Source organism: Indicator indicator, chromosome 14 (assembly GCF_027791375.1).
Source record: "Indicator indicator isolate 239-I01 chromosome 14, UM_Iind_1.1, whole genome shotgun sequence".
Lineage (NCBI taxonomy): Eukaryota > Metazoa > Chordata > Aves > Piciformes > Indicatoridae > Indicator > Indicator indicator.
The window spans coordinates 15,974,817-15,997,080 of NC_072023.1; the positions used below are offsets into that span (position 1 = coordinate 15,974,817).

The 22,264-nt window shown below is 36.3% G+C and overlaps 1 protein-coding gene across 1 annotated transcript in view; it reads left to right on the forward strand.

Annotated features, from left to right (window-relative positions):
• The window catches only part of MTPN (myotrophin), a 33,994-nt gene extending 12,033 nt beyond the window's left edge, over window positions 1–21,961 (forward strand). Inside the window, exons 2-4 of the mRNA XM_054386529.1 lie at window positions 9,642–9,755; window positions 10,773–10,856; window positions 18,719–21,961. Of these exons, the coding sequence (XP_054242504.1) occupies window positions 9,642–9,755; window positions 10,773–10,856; window positions 18,719–18,805 (285 nt within the window). The 3' untranslated portion in view covers window positions 18,806–21,961. The remainder of the gene's footprint in view (window positions 1–9,641; window positions 9,756–10,772; window positions 10,857–18,718) is intronic.
• The last annotated feature ends 303 nt before the right edge of the window (window positions 21,962–22,264 follow it).

The following is a 22,264-nucleotide window of genomic DNA, read 5'->3' on the forward strand; positions in this document are numbered from 1 at the left end:
TTCACTTCTATAGAAGGGAAGAACTGAGCTGAACTAGACCTCTTCACAAAACTGGAACACTGTGGGATTGTCCAACTGAAAGCTTAAGGTGCAGACCAAGTGAATACTTTATATAGTGAGCTCTGTTGTTAAGAGCTGGTATCAGATTTCTTCAACACATTCCAATATTTGTAATTCTGTAAAATAAGACACCTACAAATCCAGCTTTGAGTCAATGTTAGCAGTACATGAATCAGCTCTTTGGCAGTCACAAATGTGAGAGCTAGGGTTACAAAATGGAATATGTATGTATGGAACCACTCAAGGGACAGGCTAAGAGGGATGAAAGTGCTGTCCATCAGGTCATACAAGGAAGCTGGGTTCTCTGCATGTATGCCCAAGGAATGTTGTAGTAGTGAGAAACTTTCACTAGGAAGAAAACTGAGGTAGTATCACTTAACTTTTCAGTGGTAAACCTCAGCATAGTTTTTTTGTGCTGGTAAGAGTGAAAAATAAGAGCTTTTTCGTGTTTGAACTCATAGTGTTCAATTTTAGTTTTTCTTGAGTCTTTAAAGAAAGTGAATTGAAAAAGGGTATTTGAGGCTCAGTTCTGTGCTTGAGCAACTGATTGGTGGAAGAATTCAAGGGAGAAGAGATAAAAAATTCTGTTTCTGTGAAGATCAGATTGCCTTTTTTGGTGTTACCTGATTATAGATGAGATCATACTGCAGTCAATCTCTTTAAGGAAGGTTAAGATGCTTCAGGGCATTTGAATGCAATTTCTTTGCATTCTGGGACTCATTCTTTTTGAGTTGAGAGAGTGCTTTTCAAGGCTATTACTTGCACATAAAACTTATGTCCCTGGTCACAGAATCAATAAGGTTGGAAAAGACCTCAAGGATCATCAGGTCCAACGTGTCACCCAAGACCTCATGACTGCTAAACCACGGCACCAAGTGCCACGTCCAGTCCCCTCTTGAACACCTCCAGGGATGGTGACTCCACCACCTCCCTGGGCAGCACATTCTAACGGCTAACAACTCTCTCTGTGAAGAACTTTCTCCTCATCTCGAGCCTGAACTTCCCCTGGCACAGCTTGAGACTGTGTCCTCTTGTTCTGGTGCTGATTGCCTGGGAGAAGAGACCAACCCCCTCCTGGCTACAACCTCCCTTCAGGTAGTTGTAGACAGCAATGAGGTCTCCCCTGAGCCTCCTCCTCTCCAGGCCAAACAATCCCAGCTCCTTCAGCCTCTCCACAAATGTGCAAAGGTGGAGCCAAAGTTCAGATGAAGTTGAAACTAGCAAGAAGTCTGAAGGGCAGTAGAAGGGGATAGTGCATTGATAGTGAATAGAAAGCAAAGGAAGAAAGGGGAATGTTCCTGATGAATCAGGGAAAGCAAAGATCATACTCAAGAAAGATGTGAAGGAAATGTAAACAGGTAATCTTAGCTTCTCCCAGTGTCTGGGAAGGCCATGGTACAAATCATCCTCCTCCGTGAACCCATTTAACACTAAATATAAAGCAAGAGACCAAGTCAAATTTTGTCTTATGGACTGGGTAATCAGACTGTAAGATTGGTGGAAGATTGGCTAGGCTGTTGGATTCGAAAGGGTTGTCATCAGCAATGTTGTTTCTAAGTGGTATAGTGTTACTGGTGTCATCTATCATGGGTTGGTATTGGTAGTATTGCTTTACTTTTACTGATGATCTAAGCAATGGGATGTCTTTGGTAATCAGGACAATAGGATAGAAAACAGTAAACCCATGCATCTGTACAACATGGGTACTAATCAGCTAGGTGGGAGCTTGTTAGAAAAGGACTTCATCTTGCTGATGGTCATGAAGCTGCAGATGAGTCTGCAGTGTGTTCTTTTGTTACTGAAACTCAGCAGCATGATGGGCTGTATTAGCAATAAAACAGCCATCATAGTTGGAAGAACTTTTCTCCTTCCTACCTCTTCTGAAACTGCCTGTGTGTGCTGTGTCCAGTTCAGAGCACTGACATACTGGAATGCGTTTACAGTTGAGAGTTTGGGTACCATCAGGATTGCTGAGGACATTCAAGGAGATTTGTAGAATTGTGGTAGTTTTGGATTTTGGTCTGTTTGTTTTCCTAAAGAAAAGATAAAGGGAAGATTTTATTGTTCTCTTTCTGTACCAAAAGCAGGGTATAAAAAAGTTAGCTGTAGTAGTGCACAGTGAAAGTGTAAGAGGCAACAGTTGTGGATGGAATATGAGAAATTCCAGTTAAATACTAGAGAAAATATTTCACTGTGAGGATGATCAAGCACTGGGAAGGGCTTACTGGGATTATTAGTCAGGTCTCAGGAAGCATGGTGTTTGACTTTTCTGTCATTACTACCAGTGTTTGTGACCCATGGATTGATTATGTATGAATATAATTTTAGGATTTTACAGTTACAGCAAGTAGAATAATGGCAGAAGTTTTTGTTTTACCCACTATATACTTAATCTCACAATTCTTTTAGAAATTGTGAAATGATTGACCTTAAAGAATAAAAGTATGTAGTATGGGGGTTTTCAAGTTGTTTCTTTAGTATTGCTTTTAAGGATTCTCAATTATGTTTAGATCTACAGTGGACAGAGATGACATGAGAGCAGTAAACAATTGAACATACAGTTGAAGGGAACATAGGTTAAGCAGTGAACTTTGTCTTAAATCCTTAAAACAGAAACTGTTGAGAGTACAAGTAGAATGACAAAGATAGTTAAATGTATGTTTTTTCATTTCTATTGTTTGTTTCTTTAAAGTCTTCCCTGAAATGGATGAATGTGGAAAAAAATTATACTGAAGGATGAAGGGCTGTGAGCTTACTCAAACTTTGAGAAAAGGAAGAGGAAGATTAACACACATTAGTTTCTCCATACCCCTACATTGTGGAAGTGCAAACCTGTCTGCTAAACAGTTTGAATATATTGCTAGTAATTTATAAAGTGGGTTTTTTTAAGGTGTAGTTTGTCCAAGCTTGCTCTCTCTTCACAAGGCTAAGGAATAAATTGCTCTTACTTGAAAAGTGATTTCACAGATCAGGTTATCTCTGTTCCACTTTAAAACATAAAACTTCCTCTTCCAGGCAAATAGTTGGATATAAACCCAACAAATTAGTTAGATTGAAAAGAAAGATTTCATTCAGTGGATATCGGTATAGTTTCTATTGTGGTAAAGTATGTCTTCAAATTGTATCTAACAGCATGAAATACAGTTTACTTCTGACCATGGTATTTTCAGAATATATTTTTACATTTCAGTTACAAATCCATCATTGGTGTTGTGTGTATCAAAGCTTACCTAGCTGCCTACTAGGATTTTTTCCTTTTTCTTAAAAAAAAGAAAAAACGAAACACACCTCATGAAGGTGAACAGAGAAATCAGATGCTACATAGAATTTCTAAATTCCACCTGCTTGTTTTCAAATGTTTCTTTTGACATAAAAACAGGAGTTTTGGGGGGTTTAGTGTTTTTAGTTTGTTTTTTCTGCTACACAATACTCATTAAAGGGAAGAATGTTGCCAGTGTTTCACAAAGGAACATGACACGTGATCCTTATGATGTAAAGGCCATGCGCTGTGATGTGATGAAGAAACAAAAAGGTACAATACCTACGTTTTCTTTTGTCTGTACATATTTGCCTATTGTTCCTATATCTGAGAAACATCAATGCTCAAAACCCTGAGACACTGCATTTTCACAAGTTAAATTCTCAATATCTATTGCCATAGATCTTGTTGGAAGTACTTCTGATGAACTCTCACTAAATCTCTGTTCAGTCGTATACAATCACTACGAAGAAAAGCCTGCAGGGAAGATAGTAACATGTGAAGAGTTTGGAAGTAGTTTGCTCAGTATGCAGTACAATATTCCAAATATCTTATCCATAGGACTTAAACTTTTCTTCGTAGAGGATTTTTCGCTCATCTTTTTTCCCACACTAACAACAAAGTTACTGCTATATTTAAAATGTCAGAGTTGCATAATATTCTCTAAGAAAGCCATATTTTGTATATGAAGAGATGGATGTAATGCAACAGACTACAAAGTGAGTTCATCATTTTCCAAACTAATGGAGACAGGAATTACCTAGTCATGTAGCTCCTGTAGGATAATTTCCCACACTTTAAGGATAGCTGATTTTATGGAATCTGGTTTGCTTCATTGAAAGTGGGATGAAAGGAGTGCATGAAATGGAGAGATGAAGTTATTTCTACATGACAAGTCCAGATGGGGATATGAAGTTGTTTCTAAATCTGAAAGAGCATTTTAATGCCACCATTATTACAGATAGTGTTCTAGTAATATAGTTAGCCTACACGATAAGATTTAATGAGGTCACAATTTTCAGTGTCTATTCTTGAGATAGAACTGCACTGTAAATCCCAGCTCCTTATTTCTGGTGTGTTCAGGTGCCAAGTGGTGAATCAGATGAAGGAATAGATTCAGCTAGAAAGAAGAAAATGATCAAGTTAATTTCTGAAGCAGGTGTGGGAAGGATCAAATAGTCTAGGAGCAGTGATATTGTAACTGCTACACAGGAGAAATCTGATGATAAACTGATGGGTGATCTGACATTAATAGCATGACAGTAGTGTTCTAGGGCAATACTACTGGCAAATCACAGTGCCCAAGTGAACAGCTGGCTCAGATTTGGTTTCAGTTGGTGTGCCACTGCAGAGTAAGCCTGTGATTGAAGTACATGGATTATGCTGTAGGGATGCTAGAGTGGCACTAGGTTATTTGGCTTTAAGTGTTGATGCTTTTGAAAGTGGCAGGATAGACCAAGGAAGTGGGAAAGGATAGACCAAGGGAGGTGTGGAAAGCAGTCTGTGTCATAAAGCCTAGAGGAAAGGCAGAGGCCTGTTCAAGGATGTTGTCAGTTTGCTGTAGTTAAGTAATCTCTCTGGGAAATAATGAGTTTTAGAATTCACAATTTATGGTTAATTTTGTTCATTGAATATTTTCGATAAGCTGATGTCATAATGTGCATTAAGGACAAAGTCAGTGAAATCTAATTCATTCTTTTAACTAGGGCTGCAAAAAAATAAGGAATTAAATTTGTCATAACTCATTCAAGGCAACTGTTAAAGTGTAGATCATTCCAGATTACTCCGTAACATCCAGCAGGTGTGACAGGAGGTCAGTTTGACTGTCAGATACAAAGAATAAGAGAATGGAATGTGGAACTGGGAGTGAATACCCAAGAATAATGTGGATGTTATCCTAGGATGTGCAGGGATGGAATTAAAAAAACCAAAGCTTGACTGGAGTTAAACTGGAAAAAGACTGAGATACAGACAGCGTTTTTGTGTAGGTATATTGTCAAGAGAAGGCAGAGCAAGGAAAATATGCAAGCTAGAGGGCAGGGGTAGAGTTAAGTTCAAGAGTAATTGATTTTGACAGTACTCACTTAAAAAGATCAGTTCTAAATAATTTCTTATGGATTGAATTGCACCTTTCCTGGACGTAGGTGATAGTTACATTCAGAAGATGCTATAATGAGCCCTACTATTAGTTATTTTAAAAGCAAAGTCTTGAAAGTATTTAGAAGTGAGCTTTAAGGTTTTATTTTCCTGTTCTTCACTGAAAAGTTGATAGCTAGATTTCAATTATAGCTTATACTTAAAGTCCTAATTGAATATTCTGCTGTTACCCATGTATGTGACTTTTCTAAGTAGGACATAAATCAGCATGCTATAAAAATCTTATTTCGTGCTGTCTTGTTTAGTAATCAGAGATTTACAGAAAGACTTTACCTATAATCAGATTTTAATAGAGGGGATTAAAGCAGATACCTGCTAAATGCTGGTTTCTGATGTTTCATATGCTGAACCAGTTTTTAGTGTTCTTGTATAGCTGGTGCCCTAGGTCTTTGATCTGCAAAGAAAAACATTACTGATGTGGTTTATGCCAGGCTTAGTCTTAAAGGTCGTTAAAGAGGTGATCACATTTTTTGCAGGGGCAATTTCTTTTCTGAGGCTTTGTATAAACATTTGCACAATTTATGAATTTGTTTGTCCGCTGTATAAAGTGAAAAGAAACTATTTCAGGAGAGGTGTAGCCTTTGAAGACATATTGTATTTTGAAGTGGACATAATTCTCTGATTCTGGCTTAATTGTCTCCTTCAAAGTACCCTCATAACTATTAACCTTATTGTTGTGCTGTTAGACTCTAGAGGATGGCAGAAGTCCCATAAAACTTCCTAAGAGAATTGTCCTGTTTGTCTAATGTGCATGAGATGTTCTTCATGTGGGTGTAAAGAAAAAACCATGCTGCTCTTTGGCAGACCACGTGGGTTCTGGCTATACATGCTTATGCCTTTTTTAAAGAAAACCTTTAGCAGTACCCTCTTAGTTTCAGCCTACCAAATTAGTGGTTACTTTGCTGTCTTAGACATCAGTATTGTCTATATGTCACCTGATTAAGATTGCTGATAATCAGGTTCATAACATTGGTATGATATCTTTGGCCAATATTATTCAAAACCGCAGTAATTTCAGAGGAAAAAGAAACAAACAAACAAAAACTTTAGAGGGAGGTAAATCTGAGTCTTTACTTCCTGTACCTTTTTCTAACTTGGCTTAGGGACAGGGCTTGAGAGACCACTGTTATATTCTGTTGCCATTAGCCACGTCTTCAGCAGAGCTGCCTTATTTATGACAGCGAGCTCAAATCTTGAGCTTATGCTTAGAATTTTCCTTTATCATGTGAAGATGCGAACCAGCGTTTGGAGCCTGTTGCTATAGATACAGTATATAATTTCTTTGCTAATGTGAATCTTTGAATTCTCCAGGGAATAGTCAATTGCTTTTTAGGTGCAAGTATATAGAGAAGATACACTTCACATACAAAATATGGTGTCTCGTGGCTGGCCAGTCTATCAAAACTGGGACCCCAACTGCCTGCATAAATCAACATCTCTCCCTGGCTTATCTGAACAGAATACTTCAAGTGGAAGTGCAAGAGAATCCAAGTTGAAGTGTTCATCCAACAATGACAAAAATTGACACCCGCAGGATTGCACATCCTGAACTTAGAGAGCAGCAGTTTGTTTAAATAGTCTTTGATGACCTTATCTAGGATGTTAGATGTTTCACATTGCTGTCTAGCCATGTATATTAAATGGATTGATTTGTCTTCCCATCCTACTTCTATATGTTTTGGACTGGGAGTAGGAAAGGCTAAATGAAGGTTTGTAACATTCAGTGTGCTGTATTACAGTAACTTTTCATACTCATGAAACAACTCAATATTTTACTGTTTCTTGCAGAGTCTATAAGTAGTTTTGGTTTTATTTTTGTAATTTTTGGGACACATTGGTTCTGTTAATTGGGACTAAAACATTCTGGTGTTTCACTCTGAATGCTGATAATACATCTTTTCAGTGCTGTTATTCAAATCAACGTAATCTGTGTTCAGGATATCTTTGTTGGCAGATTTTCTGCTAGGTACACCTTAATAAACAAGCTCAATGTTTGGGTGTTTGTTTTTCTCATTACAAAAGTTCATTGTCCAGCAAGAATTTATTCCACAGCTAGTTTAGGAGAGAACAGAGGGATCCCTGGTATATTCTTGGGAAAAAAAAAACTAACAAAAAAAACCCCAAAAAAACCTCCTAATCCTACAATGTAAGACAATGAGCCAAATAATATTTATAAGCTTAAGGAAGGGAAAGCTTTGCTGGACTGTCCTTAAGACGTGATGATTCTGTATTTCTTACTTTTAATGTGAACTTTGCAACTTTTCTGTGTGTTGTCCCAGGAGTTAACTTGTTTGTGCTTCTCCCTTACTCCCTTTCTTACCATGTCTTATCACACATCCGATATTACAGGATTTTTAGAGCCGCTTTTGGAGTAGTGATTGTGTGGCTTTTACATGATTGGCCTCCTAAATATATGTATCCCAATCGTTAAATCTGCAAACATCATGTGGTATTTCAATGTCAGCTGTTTCAAAATTGATGGGAAGTTGCAAAGTGCAAATAAGAATATGGGTAAAGCGTAACTTTCTAGATAAACTAAGTATATGCTGCTTCCTTTTCAGACCAATCTGGCTGTTTGCTGCTAGTTATTAACTTACCCCTACCAGTGTTCTGTTTTGTGCTGAAAGAAGCAGCAAAAAAGAAGTAACTTCGAAAGACTACATGAAAGAACTCTACTGGTTAACAAAGAGTTAGACTTTAAGTTAGTCACACTGAAATTGTACATTATAAACCATTCTACAGTGTTGATAGTCCACATAGCTAAAGCTGTACTAGACTTTGTTTGGAAGTACAATTTGCTGCCATTCATAGATAAAAGTAAAACAATCTTTCCTGAAGTTCACATGCTTCAGAAACCACAGCTGTAGTTCACGGTCAGTAGCAGGAGTTGCAGAGTTTTTGAAATTGTGCTGCTTGCTGCCTACGTTGTGCTGTTTCGAAGCCAGAACCTTCAATAGCGTGAGAACCGAGTCCTGACCTGTGAGACCACAGAATGTAGAGTGGCTTAGTTAAAAACTGTAGTGTTGTTTTGACTTTCAGCAATGTGTTGTGAAGAATTTAATGTCTTGTTGCTAGGAGAGAAGAATTCTGAGGTTGCCTTGTTATTTGGCTGATAGTATACAACTGATAATGCAGAACATCAAATGTAGAATGGGACTTCCTTGTGACAATTTTGTCTTCCATTCTTAGATGGGATGTAATATCTAGAAGACATATGTCAAGCCTTCTATTCTGTGAACTTTCTAGAGGTTCTTGGCAGGGGTGAGGGAACTGCAGGGACTCTGCAGAGAAGTATGAATTGATGCTGCAGCTGAAATGCTTTTAACTGTTATTCTATGGAAATGCAGGGCTTGAAATATGATGCTAAATTTAGCTATTGCCTAAAATACTTGTACTTGCACATACAAACAAGACCTCACTTACCACATAACTTGTCAGTGTTTGGTTTCCAGTAACTTCTTGTCATTACTGAAGTGCAGCAAATCAGTTTATCCTTAGTTGCACAACCCAAGGTGAAGAAACAAAGCTGATTAGGCACTCACTAAATTAAATTTTGTTTACGCCTTAAGAGTTGTCTCAATCCACTAGTACGAGTAGCATTGAAATACTGTGTCCTGATTTGATTGACTGTCTTCAGACTTTTTTTTGTGTCACGTAGAATTGGCAGATGCTATTTTTAAAACAGAATGACAGTTTCATAATTGGATGGTAGTTATGATGCTGATGTATTTCTATGCCTCTGGTTTCTCAGTGTGCAAACCCTCAATATATGTGGAAGCAGGTAAAGTGACTTATCTGGATAACTAGGATCTCAGTTGAGGGGAAAGAGAAGCAAAATAAACCACTGTAAGCATTTTTTAACAAGCTCTAATGACTTTTTTTTTCCCTCACCCACACCATATGAGATACTAGTGCACTAGTACTAGTTGCTACACTTGAGATGCAGTGTGGAAAGAAGGACCAGGGCTGTCTTGCAGCCTTGAATGCATAGATGAGGGAAAGGAAATCAGGAAGCCAAGCAACTTAATTTTCATTTTTCTTGGCCAACGACTTCAATATTTGAATGGACATCATTCAGTGTATTTGAAGGTGTTGGATTTGGTTTCAGCTCTTCTTGCTGTGTTAGCTCTAAAATTTTTCTTAGTATATTATTTTTATGTTGAAGGGTGAAGATGTCAACCGGACACTTGAAGGTGGGAGGAAGCCTCTTCACTATGCAGCAGACTGCGGACAGCTTGAGATTCTGGAATTTCTGCTATTGAAAGGAGCTGATATTAACGTATGTACAACAATTTGCAAGAAGATGGTAGGGTATTCTTCCACTCCTTCCCACACAAATAAGTGATTCTTATAAGTAGCTAAATGGATACTGAAAGATGTAAACAATTTGTTGCATGCATTTAAAAATGTTTGAGAGTTGGTCTTCTAGAGGTTAGAAGCTTAAAACTAGATTTCATGGTTTCATTCTTTTAGTACACACTAGGAAAAGTTGCTTATAGCTATAAAAATGTAAATTTCCCATAACTATCATTAGAAAAATAAGTTCAGTAATTTTTTTTAAATAAAGTTTGCATGAAATACATGTTCTTACTTGTACAAACTCAGTCATTTTCCTGTAGCCTGACATGCATCACTTTTTGTGAAAAAACTTGGCTGGGCTGTAGTGGCACTCTGAAACAGTATAATTCTCCACAAAGTGAAGTTTGTAAACACGTTAACCATCACCCTAAATCCTGTGCTTTAGAGTACTTGTCTGAAAGGGTAATGTATAAAAGACATCTTAACATCAGTCTTAAAAGAATGGCTTGAATGTTTTCCCTGAAATTGCTTGAATTTTTTCCTTGGTGTCTGGGAAGAGTCTCCTGACTGGAGAGGAGAATAAAACCTTTCAGTTGCTGCATTTCTTACTCTCTCTCCTTTTTTGAGAGAGGACAAGACATTCCAAAAAGTACCTCAGCTAAAACTAATTTCTGAAGTCAGGCTGGCTGGGAGAATTTGGAATAGTGTTTTTTAAATTGGACAAAATTTGCCAGGTAAACCCCCATGATTTCTACAATTGTCCTAAAAAAATAGATAGACTTTGGGATACCTAGAAGTCTTATGGAAGAAAAATTTTGCAGTTATCTGACTGTTTTTTAAACAATGACTTTCCCTTATAAAAGAGAGTAAAAAAATCTGAAGGAATGCATTTCTGGATAATATTCTTAAATCCTTACAAAACAAAGTTTAAAAGTTAAGTGAAGTCTGTTAACTCTGTGTGAGCTTGTGGTTCAATTAACTGTGTCTCAATTTACAGGCTCCAGACAAACATAATATCACACCACTCCTATCAGCAGTCTATGAGGGCCATGTTTCCTGTGTGAAATTGCTTCTGTCAAAGGTGAGATACAAATGTTTGCAATAAGTTATCCATTAGCAAAGTGTGTATTATGATTATTTTTTTTTTCAATAAGGTGATGCTCCAGATAAGTTCAAAACATCAAACCAAGTTTATGTTGCTAGATCAGAGAGGATATTCTGATTATGGAGAAGGAAGAGTTTCAGGACTCTTGCAAGTAATAGTGACCACTAACAGTCATGTGAGTTCTAGCTAGAGAGAAATTAACATCAAATCAGGAAAAAAAATGCATTCCTTCAGCAGAAGGGGAGAAGTGGGATTTAGCTTTGGCAACTGCTTAAGTGTTTCATGTGATGGAATCTCCACTATGAAGTGGCTCAAGGGTGTGGTTTTCCTCTGCTTTTGCCAGATGACTGAAAACTCATCTGGTTTGACAGAGTGAAGGGAAGTAAGAATAGGAAGACAAGCCCTCTCTCTGGTAGAGCTTGTCAATATTTTTTTCCTGGGAAGAATAAGCTTAATGTTTCTGTTCTCCCTCTGATTCATGTTGCAAAGGTGATCCATTTGATATAGAAATAGTTAATTCAAGCAATATTTTGTTGCCATTAGTCTGAATTCCTTGTTACATCTCACTTTGAAAAGAGGCGGTTAACAGTACATTTTCAGTATATGAACTCACTTAAATCATTTAGCTAAAAGTTTTCATGCTGTGTGATGTTTTCATAGGTCACTTCTGAGTTAGTCTTCCTTTACTTCCTTAATGTTGCATGAATTTCACTTTTCTTCACTTCTCCTATCCTGTCTAATGTTATGTCATTCTGTGAAGAAATGCTGTGACTGTTCATTTAGGATTCATAATGGTGCATCCAACTTGCTTAATTTTTTTTGTGAGGACTGATCCTTCATTTAGGATCATTATATGCACATTACAAAAAAGGTATCCTTTATACCACATTGTATTTCTTTCAATTTCTGTTTCGAAGTGGTTTACAATTTAAATAAGTTTCTCAAATAATATATAAGATACTTCAAAACTTAAGTTCATGCATGAACTGTCTGGCAACCAGTAGGGGTTATATGTTCATTGTAGTCTCTGTCAGCAAGTGCATTAATGACCTTCCTGAACCATATATTTTCACACAGCTTGTGAGAATATCTTGATCTCTGTACTTGGTACAGTTTGAATGACAGTCATAAAGATGAAGCAGTCTTACAAAGTGCAGAATGTTATGAGAATATGAACTTGGGCTAGGAGATGAGGTTAGAAAAATGTTACTACAGCTGGACCGTTTGGGAAAGCTTGTATTTTCTGGTTTCTTCATGCAGAGCTAAATGTTGTATGAAAACTGCTCATTTCTGTTCATGAGGGCTAGCTGATGAACTGCAGCTTTGTTCATCAGCTCACTCTGAGGCACATCCCATCATTTGTTCTTTCTCTTTTATCTTACAACCCTTATTTGAACAACAGCAGAATGTGGGACATCAGGTCAGGTAGTTCAGCTCTTATTTTAAGTTCTAAAAATTGATGATTGTTTGACAGCTTTGTGTTTTTCCCAGTTATTTTTGGAGTGGGGTATATTTTATTTTTATTCTAAATGAAGGACAAATATTGAATGTAAAGAGTGGAACTGCAAATGCAAATAATGAGCCAGTATATTTAAGATTTTCTTCAAAGCTGTTCTTCATTGATTTTGTAAATACAATACTTTACTTACTGCTAGAAAGCTTTATTATTTTACACGTACCTACTTTCAGCTGCCTTCATTTACTGTTACTTGATACCTTGCATACATGGCCTGTCATAGAATATCCCTTTAGCTTTTGGACTAGAAGCCAATAACCTCCTTTAACATATTTTCACAAGTTCTGAGAACTGATGAACACAGTGGTGTATATCTCCTTAGTTTGTTTGTATACCACAAATACGAAACAGGTATCAGTTTGATCAAGGTAAAATTATGTAAGGAATAAGAGATTGTTCCTCTTCATCTGCTAGGATTAGATTTAATACAAATAAATCTTGTGTTACATGAAGCTGTTGATTTGGAATGGAATTGTTATAAGCTAATATTCTGTACTGCCTTCTAAAGTATATGAACTGTGGGGGTGTTCACAAACTTTTCATGTGAGACTCCCAAGTTGCGGAGATGAGGAGTGTTCAAAAAATGTTTTGGATGTTAATGAGACATAAAATGCAAAACAAATTACTTTAGGAAAAGTACCAAATATGAAAAAAAAGTTAGCTTGGTCAAGGTGACCTCTAGGATTTTTTGTAAACTTCCTTTTACTGTGGAAGATTTGTTCATGGGAAGGAAGGAAGCTGCTTAGTTCTTAACGTAGTGTGACTGCAGACTGTCATTTAAACAATCTTTCACTGAAAGCAGTAAAAAATGTTAAAAGTATTTGTGCATAATTCACTTTCTGAGGATAATAAATAATTATAAATAATAGAGACATCTAATAAAGAGTCTATGCTCTTAAACTGACTAGAATGATAAGAGTGGCTACTTGATCTTAAACTGATCACAGCCTGGCTGTTGCTGATACTGGTGATCACACAGTTGTGTAGTGATACACAGCAAGATGTCTTCCAAGCCCGTATGAGAAACAGTTCACACTTATAAGAGCTTAACTTGAAAAATCTGGAGGACCTATACTGGCTCTTAGCAGTTCAATCTCTACAAAAGTTTATAATGTACATGTCATGTCACTAGACTTTTTTGTAGATTATACTAATAGTTGAACCCATTACACCAACTGTCATCCCTTAAGAAGCAGCAGTTTGCTTTATGGCATTTCAAATAACCTTCAACAAGGCTTCTCTGTGATGAAGCAGAGTTTGTTTCTCTTATCCCTCGAAGGACTGTTTTGAGGTTCTTGGCTAATGCTCATCACACGTGGAAGCTGAATGCTGTCATGACACAGTGTCTGTATGAAATTGAATTTTTTTAATTTGGGTTGTTTTTTTTTTTTTAAGGTTTTGCAGTATGACCTACCTGTTCCAGAGGGTGGTTTCCTGGGTTTGATTTCAGTTTTTGTAGATGCACAATAGAACTCAGTTTCTCTGTCTAACTGCACACAGCCTCTGTGGTGTTGCTTTGTAAATGGCAGATGGTGTTTGCTTGTTGCCATGGGATAAATGCTTGCTCATCTAGCTCTATTGTGACAGTGTTTTTGTAGGACATGGATTAATTTCAGTTGAAATTTGAGAATGAGACATGAAACAAGTGGGAAGGATGAAGCTGAAGTTTCTTCAGCCAACCCTGTAGTATTCCTTATACCCACACTTGCCTTATACTATTAGTTGGAAAGGCACAAGTGGTGGTTTTCTCTCCATTACAATACTTTATGTTTTTTTTCACATCTTTTACTCTTTGGTAAATAGTTTGTTCGGTATTAAACTTAACAATTGTTTAGGTCTGGGGGATTTTTCCCAAGTTTTCACCTGTTGTAATGGCTGCATGGATTTAACCCCCAATACTTGGTTTTTGTTTATTTTTTTCTTCATGAAGCATAGCCAAAAAAACCTCCATCACTCCTCCCCCAGAAAAACCCAGAACCAAAACAACAAAAACCCCCAAACAAACAACAAAACCCAACAACCACAAAACAAATAAAAAAAAAAAAAAACCCAAACATTTTGTTGAATTATGGTTTTATGATTAAGGTATTTTGAACTGTAGCTTGACATATTACTATAAATTTTGTCAGTATTTAAGTTTATCCATTTCTTTCAATACAAAAAACTTGATGTATCCAAAGTGCAGTTACTTTGTGTAGATAAAACAACTTGCCTTGTTTAAAATATAGTGATATAGTTGTATGACTTTGCTGTCATGATTACAGTGGATACATAAGGTTAGTGATAAACACATAACAGAAGGATAATGCAGTCTTCCAAAACTAAGTTCTCAAATGGACCTTTGTTACATACTTCCCTCTGAAGTTAGCATTTCAGTGAGGACTTCCTGATGAGTTGTTTAGATGTTTTAATTTTGGAATGAGCAATCCTCAACTTGATTTATTAAACCATGAGAACCATAGATGCAATTCAAGAACTCCAAAGGCTGAAATTAACAAATGATTGAGTATTTTCAAGCACTGCTGTTGTGCTAATCATAATGATCAGCCATAATCAGTTACTGTCATGATTTTGACAGGTTGAGTTCATGAAATTGTTTTCACCATAGCATTTCCCCAATATGAACTAAAGCAAAATATGGACAGTGAGGTTATTTAAACTTAAGGAAGAAAGTCAAAGTTTTTGTTGGTACGTTTAAAATGTTCCTTCCAAACCTACTGGGATTAAATCTCCAGTGTTGATCTGAAATTGATGATTATTTTTTTTCCTAAAACTGTAAAATATACCTTGGGTGGGGGTGGGAGGAAATTAAAATATGAGGGTTTATACTTAAAATTTTCTGTACATTAGAAAATAAACAGCATCTACATGTATGACAGATCAGTGTCCCAAAAAAGCTTAATTAACTTCCTATTACCAGTAGGTAATGCTGCAATATCATATTAATTCTTAAAAATTGAAAGACTGCAAGTACTGAAATACATAATGAGTGAAGAGTAAACATATGTAGGCTTGCAAAGTTACACCTAAAAGTGCTCTATCAAGTTTCAGATTGAAATGTTGTTTTGCTCTAATTTACTGTAATACACAGTAGTAAGTTTCTCTGGTCTAAAGAGCACTTCCTGCTTAAAAGTTCAAAGGTAGGATTTGTTGTCTTATTACTACATTAACACTAGATAATCCTTCTTATTAGTCTTCAAATACTTTTCTAAAATAGTATTTAATGTTAAAGATTAAAGTTGCTTGCAGCATATTGTGATCTCAGTGAAGCAGAAATGCCATATCTGGTGTTCATTTTCTTCCCTTCCGCCTCTTCAGTTCTATTAATAATGTTAAAAAAAACATAATATTGGAAGATATTCTACCCTTAGGGTACCAGTCTGCTACCAGATTAATTAAGTGCCTTCAGTTTCACAGGATTTGGTGACAGCTCTGCATTGCCCTTATCTGCTGCCTTCATAGTTTGTTTTGTTGTTTATTTTTTCTTTCCTGAACTGCAGTTGTGCCCTAGTAGCTATTGTGCCTTCAGAGCATGTTTAACTTTTTTTTAACATTTTTGCTTTTCCCAGTGGTTTAAGAGGGCAAGCATTCCTGCCAAAGAAAGAGAGTTTATATGTATATTTGTATGTATTTTAAGAAAAGACCGTCACACAAACATAAAATATGAGTAGCTTTTTACTTTGGGGAAGTAGAGAATACCATGGAATTATTGTACTTTTATGATCTTCTTATTTAACTTTTTTCTAGGCAATGTTGTATTTCTGAAAATTAAAGTGCTTTTGGCCTGGCCTTTATTAATTCCTTCTCATTCTTTCAAATGCAGGCAGGAATCTCTTTCTGCCTAGCTAAGGATCTGTTCTCCAAACTTAGTAACACTGAGGTTATTAAATGGTATCCTCCTTAAACTGTCATGAACCTCATATCTTACACTTAGTAAATATGTTTTAGAAACTCAAGTCTTGTGTGTCTGTAACTTTTCTGAAGTACAAATATGCATGAGGGTGTAAAGCAGTCCTATGCCTAAGCTAAAATTTCTCTTTATACTTTGAAGTTTCTTCACTTGACAGTTGTGTCTTTTAAAGTTCTCAAAACTCTGATTCGAGATGACTACTAGCAGGTCAGTTACTGCTTAGTTCCACTTTTCTTCAAGTCTGAGGTCCTTCAGGTTTTCTGATCTTAACATCAAAGAACAGCTTTGAAGCCCTTTTGATTTCCACATGGATTCTAATCTGAGACTGCTATCCAGGCAGTAGAAATAACAGCTGCAAAAGAAGCCATTACTGCTATCATGGCTGCCTTTCTCTCCCAGTAAAGCTGAGACTTTAACTGCCAAATACTTTTTAAACTTCTCAGGGTTTTTTTAGGGTGAAAACAGGTGTTTAAAAAGCAATATGTTTCAGTGGCTTCACCCAAAGTGTGTGTTTACAACGACCAGCTAGCCTCTTCTGGGGACAGACCAATTCAGCTCACATCCATACCCAACAAACAGTCATACTGCACCATACTGCCCACTGTTTGGGCCCAGGATACTACACAGTGACAGGAGAAGAGTAAATGTAATGATTGCTCCTGTCACTGCATTGAATTTATTGCATATACACAAAATGTACACCTTTTTTCTGCTATCTGAAACATACTAGAGAAAATTACCTGCCTGGAAAGAGTTCTTGCAATTTTAAGTATCCCTCTCTGAATTATTTGATGGAGCTCTCCAGACAATTGTATTTTCCCAGGCTCTTTCCTTGATAGCAGAACCCTTTTTCCCTGCCCCACAGCTGACTGCCACCAAACCCCTATGTCTTGTACTGAGGATCTCTAGTGGCTGCAAGGAAGATGAACATCTCCAGTCCCAGATCACTTTGGCCAGTGGACCACAAGATGGGCAGTGATGCCTTAGAAACCACTGCAAAACCATAATTCTTAGAATGGCAGATTCAATATTTACAAGTAAAAAATAGAGGGTTCAAAGAGGGAAATATTCTGTGTCATGAAAAGTAGCATTGACAGCACATCATAATAGTGTCAGATCCAGTTAATTAGGTTGTTAGGAACAGTTAAGATGAGAAGTTCAGTGGGCTGAGAGATGTATGGTATTAGGTATGGAAGCTTAGTAGGATTTTATGTGTGTACTCTTGTATCAGTAAAGCAGCTCTGGAAAGTCTAGGTCTGTTATAGTCTTAGAAAACTATTGAGTGTCCTTAATAGTAACTATTTAATCTGTGCACTTCCTTCTTTGTAATGTAATTGAGATTTGTATTTATTCTACATTAAGTTTGTACATAAAGACAATCCTCTGCAATGCATGGTCTTGACAAAGTGTTTCTGTACACACAGAGTTTTTTTCCTGTCATTGAATTGAGCTAATATACACGTTTTAAAGCAAGACTTGCATATCTTCTCAAGAAGAGTTATTCTGGAACCTAATAACTATTTTCAGGGAACATTTATCTCTGTAGTCAGCCCTGTGTTCTGTAATAACATTTATCCCTTTATTTAACTACCCTATTTACAGCGTGATCTGAGTTTACCCTTTTATGTGTATGACTACACAATGCTTAAAACAAACATGACTAGTTGATCACTCTTTGCTTCTCCTACCATAATTCTGACATTAAGGCTGTGTTTGTGCTTACTATTCTGCAGTGTGTTTTGTGGGTGCATTTCTTCTATGCTCTATCCTCCTGTTGCCTCACTATTCTGTTTTATTGCCTGGTATGTATATGCATAACTCATTCAAAACAAACCTCATGACTTTTGGACTTAGAATAATTTTGGGTTTTATATATATCAATATGGATTTTTTTTTTTTCAAAATGGGAGAGAAGCACAGTTCTAGGTGGATGTAGTCTTCTGTGATATGGAAAGAAAATAATATGATTTGTTAGTAAGCCTTTCCAGGCATTATCTGTCTAATTTAGCTTGTGAAAAAGCTTGTTGTGCCATAGATTTCATAGAAGTGTATAACACTGAATTCTTGCATTTATAAAAAGTAGTTGCTGGAAACAAACAACAAAAAATCCTTCTGTTCCTATCAAAGATTCATTGATACTTTTTTGATCTTACATCTTGCTGTGTGACAGAAGTTCTGCAATTTTTTTTTTTCTAGTTGTAAAAAGTGTAAGGTTTGAAACTTGATTAGCTGTGTGCTGTGTAGTTTTGTACAGAGAACTTGCCTGCTTGGTTTCTAAATGAAAAAAATGCACTACACTAAAAAGCCCTAGGTATTCAATATAATCATCCAAGATAAGTAATTATTGTGACACACTTAATGCTAGTACAGCCTGTCTTTATGAATTGATAATCCTTCTCATTGTCTTTACAGGGTGCTGATAAGACTGTGAAAGGCCCAGATGGACTAACTGCATTTGAAGCCACTGACAACCAGGCAATCAAAACTCTTCTTCAGTGATGGATGGACTGATATCTTAAATGTCTCTCCTGTGGCCTCACACTGCTGCCTGTCTGTCACTTTTTGCATCTTCCAGCTTCTTCAGCTAAATACTTTGGGGGGAGGGAAATTGTTTATGAATCAGACTAGTTAGGGGCTTGTATCAAAGATAATGTTTGGAGAGGGTTGAAAACTATTACGAACAGTGTCCCTCTAGGACTTCTTTTCAGTGCACAATCTCTTCCCATTTCTAGTGAAAATGGCAGAAGGAAGACAGACCATGATCTTGAATTTTTGACTTGTAAACCTCTTAGAATAGTACTGTTTTCTGTTGAAAGGTTGCTTTAGATGGATGTACGGCCCTATAGACCTGAAACTAATTGTGAAGGAGACAATAGTCCCATACTGTTAGTGTAGTAATGTGGGTAACTGGGCCGCTTTTCTCTCTCAGTGGGTACCTTTATTCTTCTTCTGCTTAATGCTTATGTTGCAGTTTTGAGGACTTTTGATACTAGTTATTGGAGCTGTTCTTTATATTGACTAATTGGATGTCACACTAATGTTTTTCTGAACTCTTGAGTAAGCTGGTAAAGATCAGTTGAGGCATGGTGGTGTTACACTCCAGAATATCTGCTGAGGTACTTTTGGATGCTTGAATTGGAGGTTTTTCTTTCCCTTGTTTGTTCTAGTCCAGAACAGATGTTCTAAGCAGCTATTATTGAGAGAGTTCAAAATGTCAGTGTAGTAATTTCCAAAAGGATTGTAAGATGGAAGTTCTTTACTTACCATGTCAGCGTAAAATTTATAGACACATGTGAGAGCTACAGGCAATTTGGTAGGCAATGATAATCAAGTAAAATGTGGAAAATGATCACTAATTATTTAGACATTCATATCAGGTGAAGATTGTTGCTAAACTTTTCTGGTAAACTTTTGAAATACATGTAAGCTTTCTAAGTTCACATGTTAGGAAGAGGAAGACATGCAAGTAGAAGTCTTGCTCTAACTCCTAGAGGAAAGAAACCAAAAACTTTTAATTGTGCATATCTCGGAATTGGTGTTTTTCATTGTTAGCTGACTGAATCTTTTAAATTTCATTAAGGCATGGGGCTTGTTCTGAAAGTTCCCAGTGCAATCATTGCACGTTACCCATTGACTTTTAGGTAAGATTTACAATAACAGCAAGTATGACAGTGCTAATAATTCATGAGAAAGTATTTAATGAAGTTGTAGGGATTCCTGTTACATCTTATGGTCCTTGGGAGTGTTTGACCTTTTGGCTTTCATCTTGAAAGTTTTCACTAGACTCTGTTTCACCCAAAACTGAGTAACAGGTTTTTTTATAACAGAAAAGTGTATGCCACAAACTGCATCTTCTTTTTCTTTGGAATAGAGATTTCAAATTTTCTGTTAACACAGTACAAAAAAAATGTACATAATGTCTTATGCTGAATTCGTAAACAAAAATAGCTGATACTATTTTGATATCACTGTTGAAATTGAGAGGATATGTAGAGGTAGGCTGGTGACAACTACTCACATTCAATGGAGACTTAGTTTTACTTGAATCATGTTGCATAGTATGATTGAATGCCTCAGATATAAAAAGCTTTGCATTTAGACTGTAAAATGAGAGCAGAAACTGATTACATGTACACATCCCATAAGAAAGGCAATGGAGAAAACAATCAGCTCTGGCCATAAACTGTACAGTGCAATTACTCTGCTTCTTGGAGATGGGAGGCAAGGAAGAGCTGAAGGGTTGGAAATGAGTGATAAATCAATTAGTGAGCTGCTGATAAAAGAACAAGCATGTTTGGTGAACAGTGCTTTTAATGACTATTTAAAAGAGAACTCTTTAATCTTATCTCTGATCAGTGCTGGATTGTCATGTCATTGTAATAGTGTGAACACAGACCATAGGTTTAGCTCTTTATTCAGCTATGAAATTAACCATCTACAGCATAAATTTACCTCCATATTATGCTATTAAATACTTAGCTATTGAAATATTAGTCTAGAAAACTGCAATCTGTTTTTATGTGGAAAACTTGATTATTCAAGTTTTTTGTGTTGATTAGTGTCAAGTTGTCTCACCATAGTAGTTTTGGGGTTTTGTTGTTGTTTTTCTTTTCTTTTTCTTTTTTTTATTCTTCTGTATTCTTTCCTGCCCATCAACTCTCACTTAAGTGAGCATTATCATATTAAAGAAACATGTTTGTAGTAACTCTTGCAGTGATTCACTGAGGCAATTTTGCCTCCCTTTTTCTACAGTTATGTGGACATCTTATTTTTTTCTTACTTCACTTGAGGGGAAAAATACAAATAAACTTCAGTGAGACAAGTGTTAATTTGGCTGTCATTTATACCCAAGCTGCCTTTCAAGATAGTTAAAAGATGGCATTTAATGTTTGGATCACAAAGAAGAAATACTTTTTTGCTTTTTGCACTGCACAAGAGGTAATTGATTATTTTGCCCAGGATTAAAAGAAAAATAAGAAAGAAGGAAAAAAGTAGTAATAAAAGCTTATTCTTTTCTAATTGTCTAGAAACTGGGCTTATTCACTTATTCCCCTTTGTTAGTTATATTGTGGAAAAAATAATGGATGGCTGCCTTTCTCATTGAGTAGGTCCTGACCAGAGGAAAATACCAATCTGTAAATTATTTTACATTCTATAAACAGAATTTGAATACTTTGACTGGAATTGCATATACTTGGAAATCTACTCTGTTCTTAAATCTTTTCCTTTGCAATTTGTACTGAATAAGTTATAACCTTAAATATATTTTGGATTTTGTACCCTCTGCTCCTTTTTCATAAGGGGAGCAAATGGCAAAAGAAGTACAACAGTTAAATGGAACTTTATCCTTGAACATAACATTGAATTATTTGTAGAAGAGGCTGGTAAGAATGGAGTGTCCTATGTCAAGCAATTGCAGTGTTGCATGCAAAATTTCAAGATGAATTTGTCTTAATTATATTTTGTAAATGGATAAACAATCATCTTTCTACGCAGTGATGGAAGAAAATTAGTGCTCTGTACATTTTGATATTTGACTTCCTCTTTTCACAATTGTTAACTGTTTTGGCACAGTTAGGTTCATCATTGTCATGGTTCATAGACATCAGAATGCTAAATGATACTGTATTTTTAAGTTTGTGTTGCAAGAATGAATGGAATAAACTTGAATTGTGCGATACAAGAATGGAGACTTTTATTTCCCTTTCTGCTCCTATGTTTTATTAATCCCTGGCTACAGCATTTTATTTCCCTGAAAGCATCTAAGCACCAACCTTATAAAACTTAAATACAGAATGATAACTCCTTTGATAATTGAATACATACAAGTTTTGTGAATTTTGGTGGGGTTTATTTTTTTTCAATTATATGCATTACAAAGGGGTTTCCATTAATTCTATGGTTTTGTAGCCTGCATTTCCTCCTTAAATGGTAATACAAGGTCATCAACATGGGAGC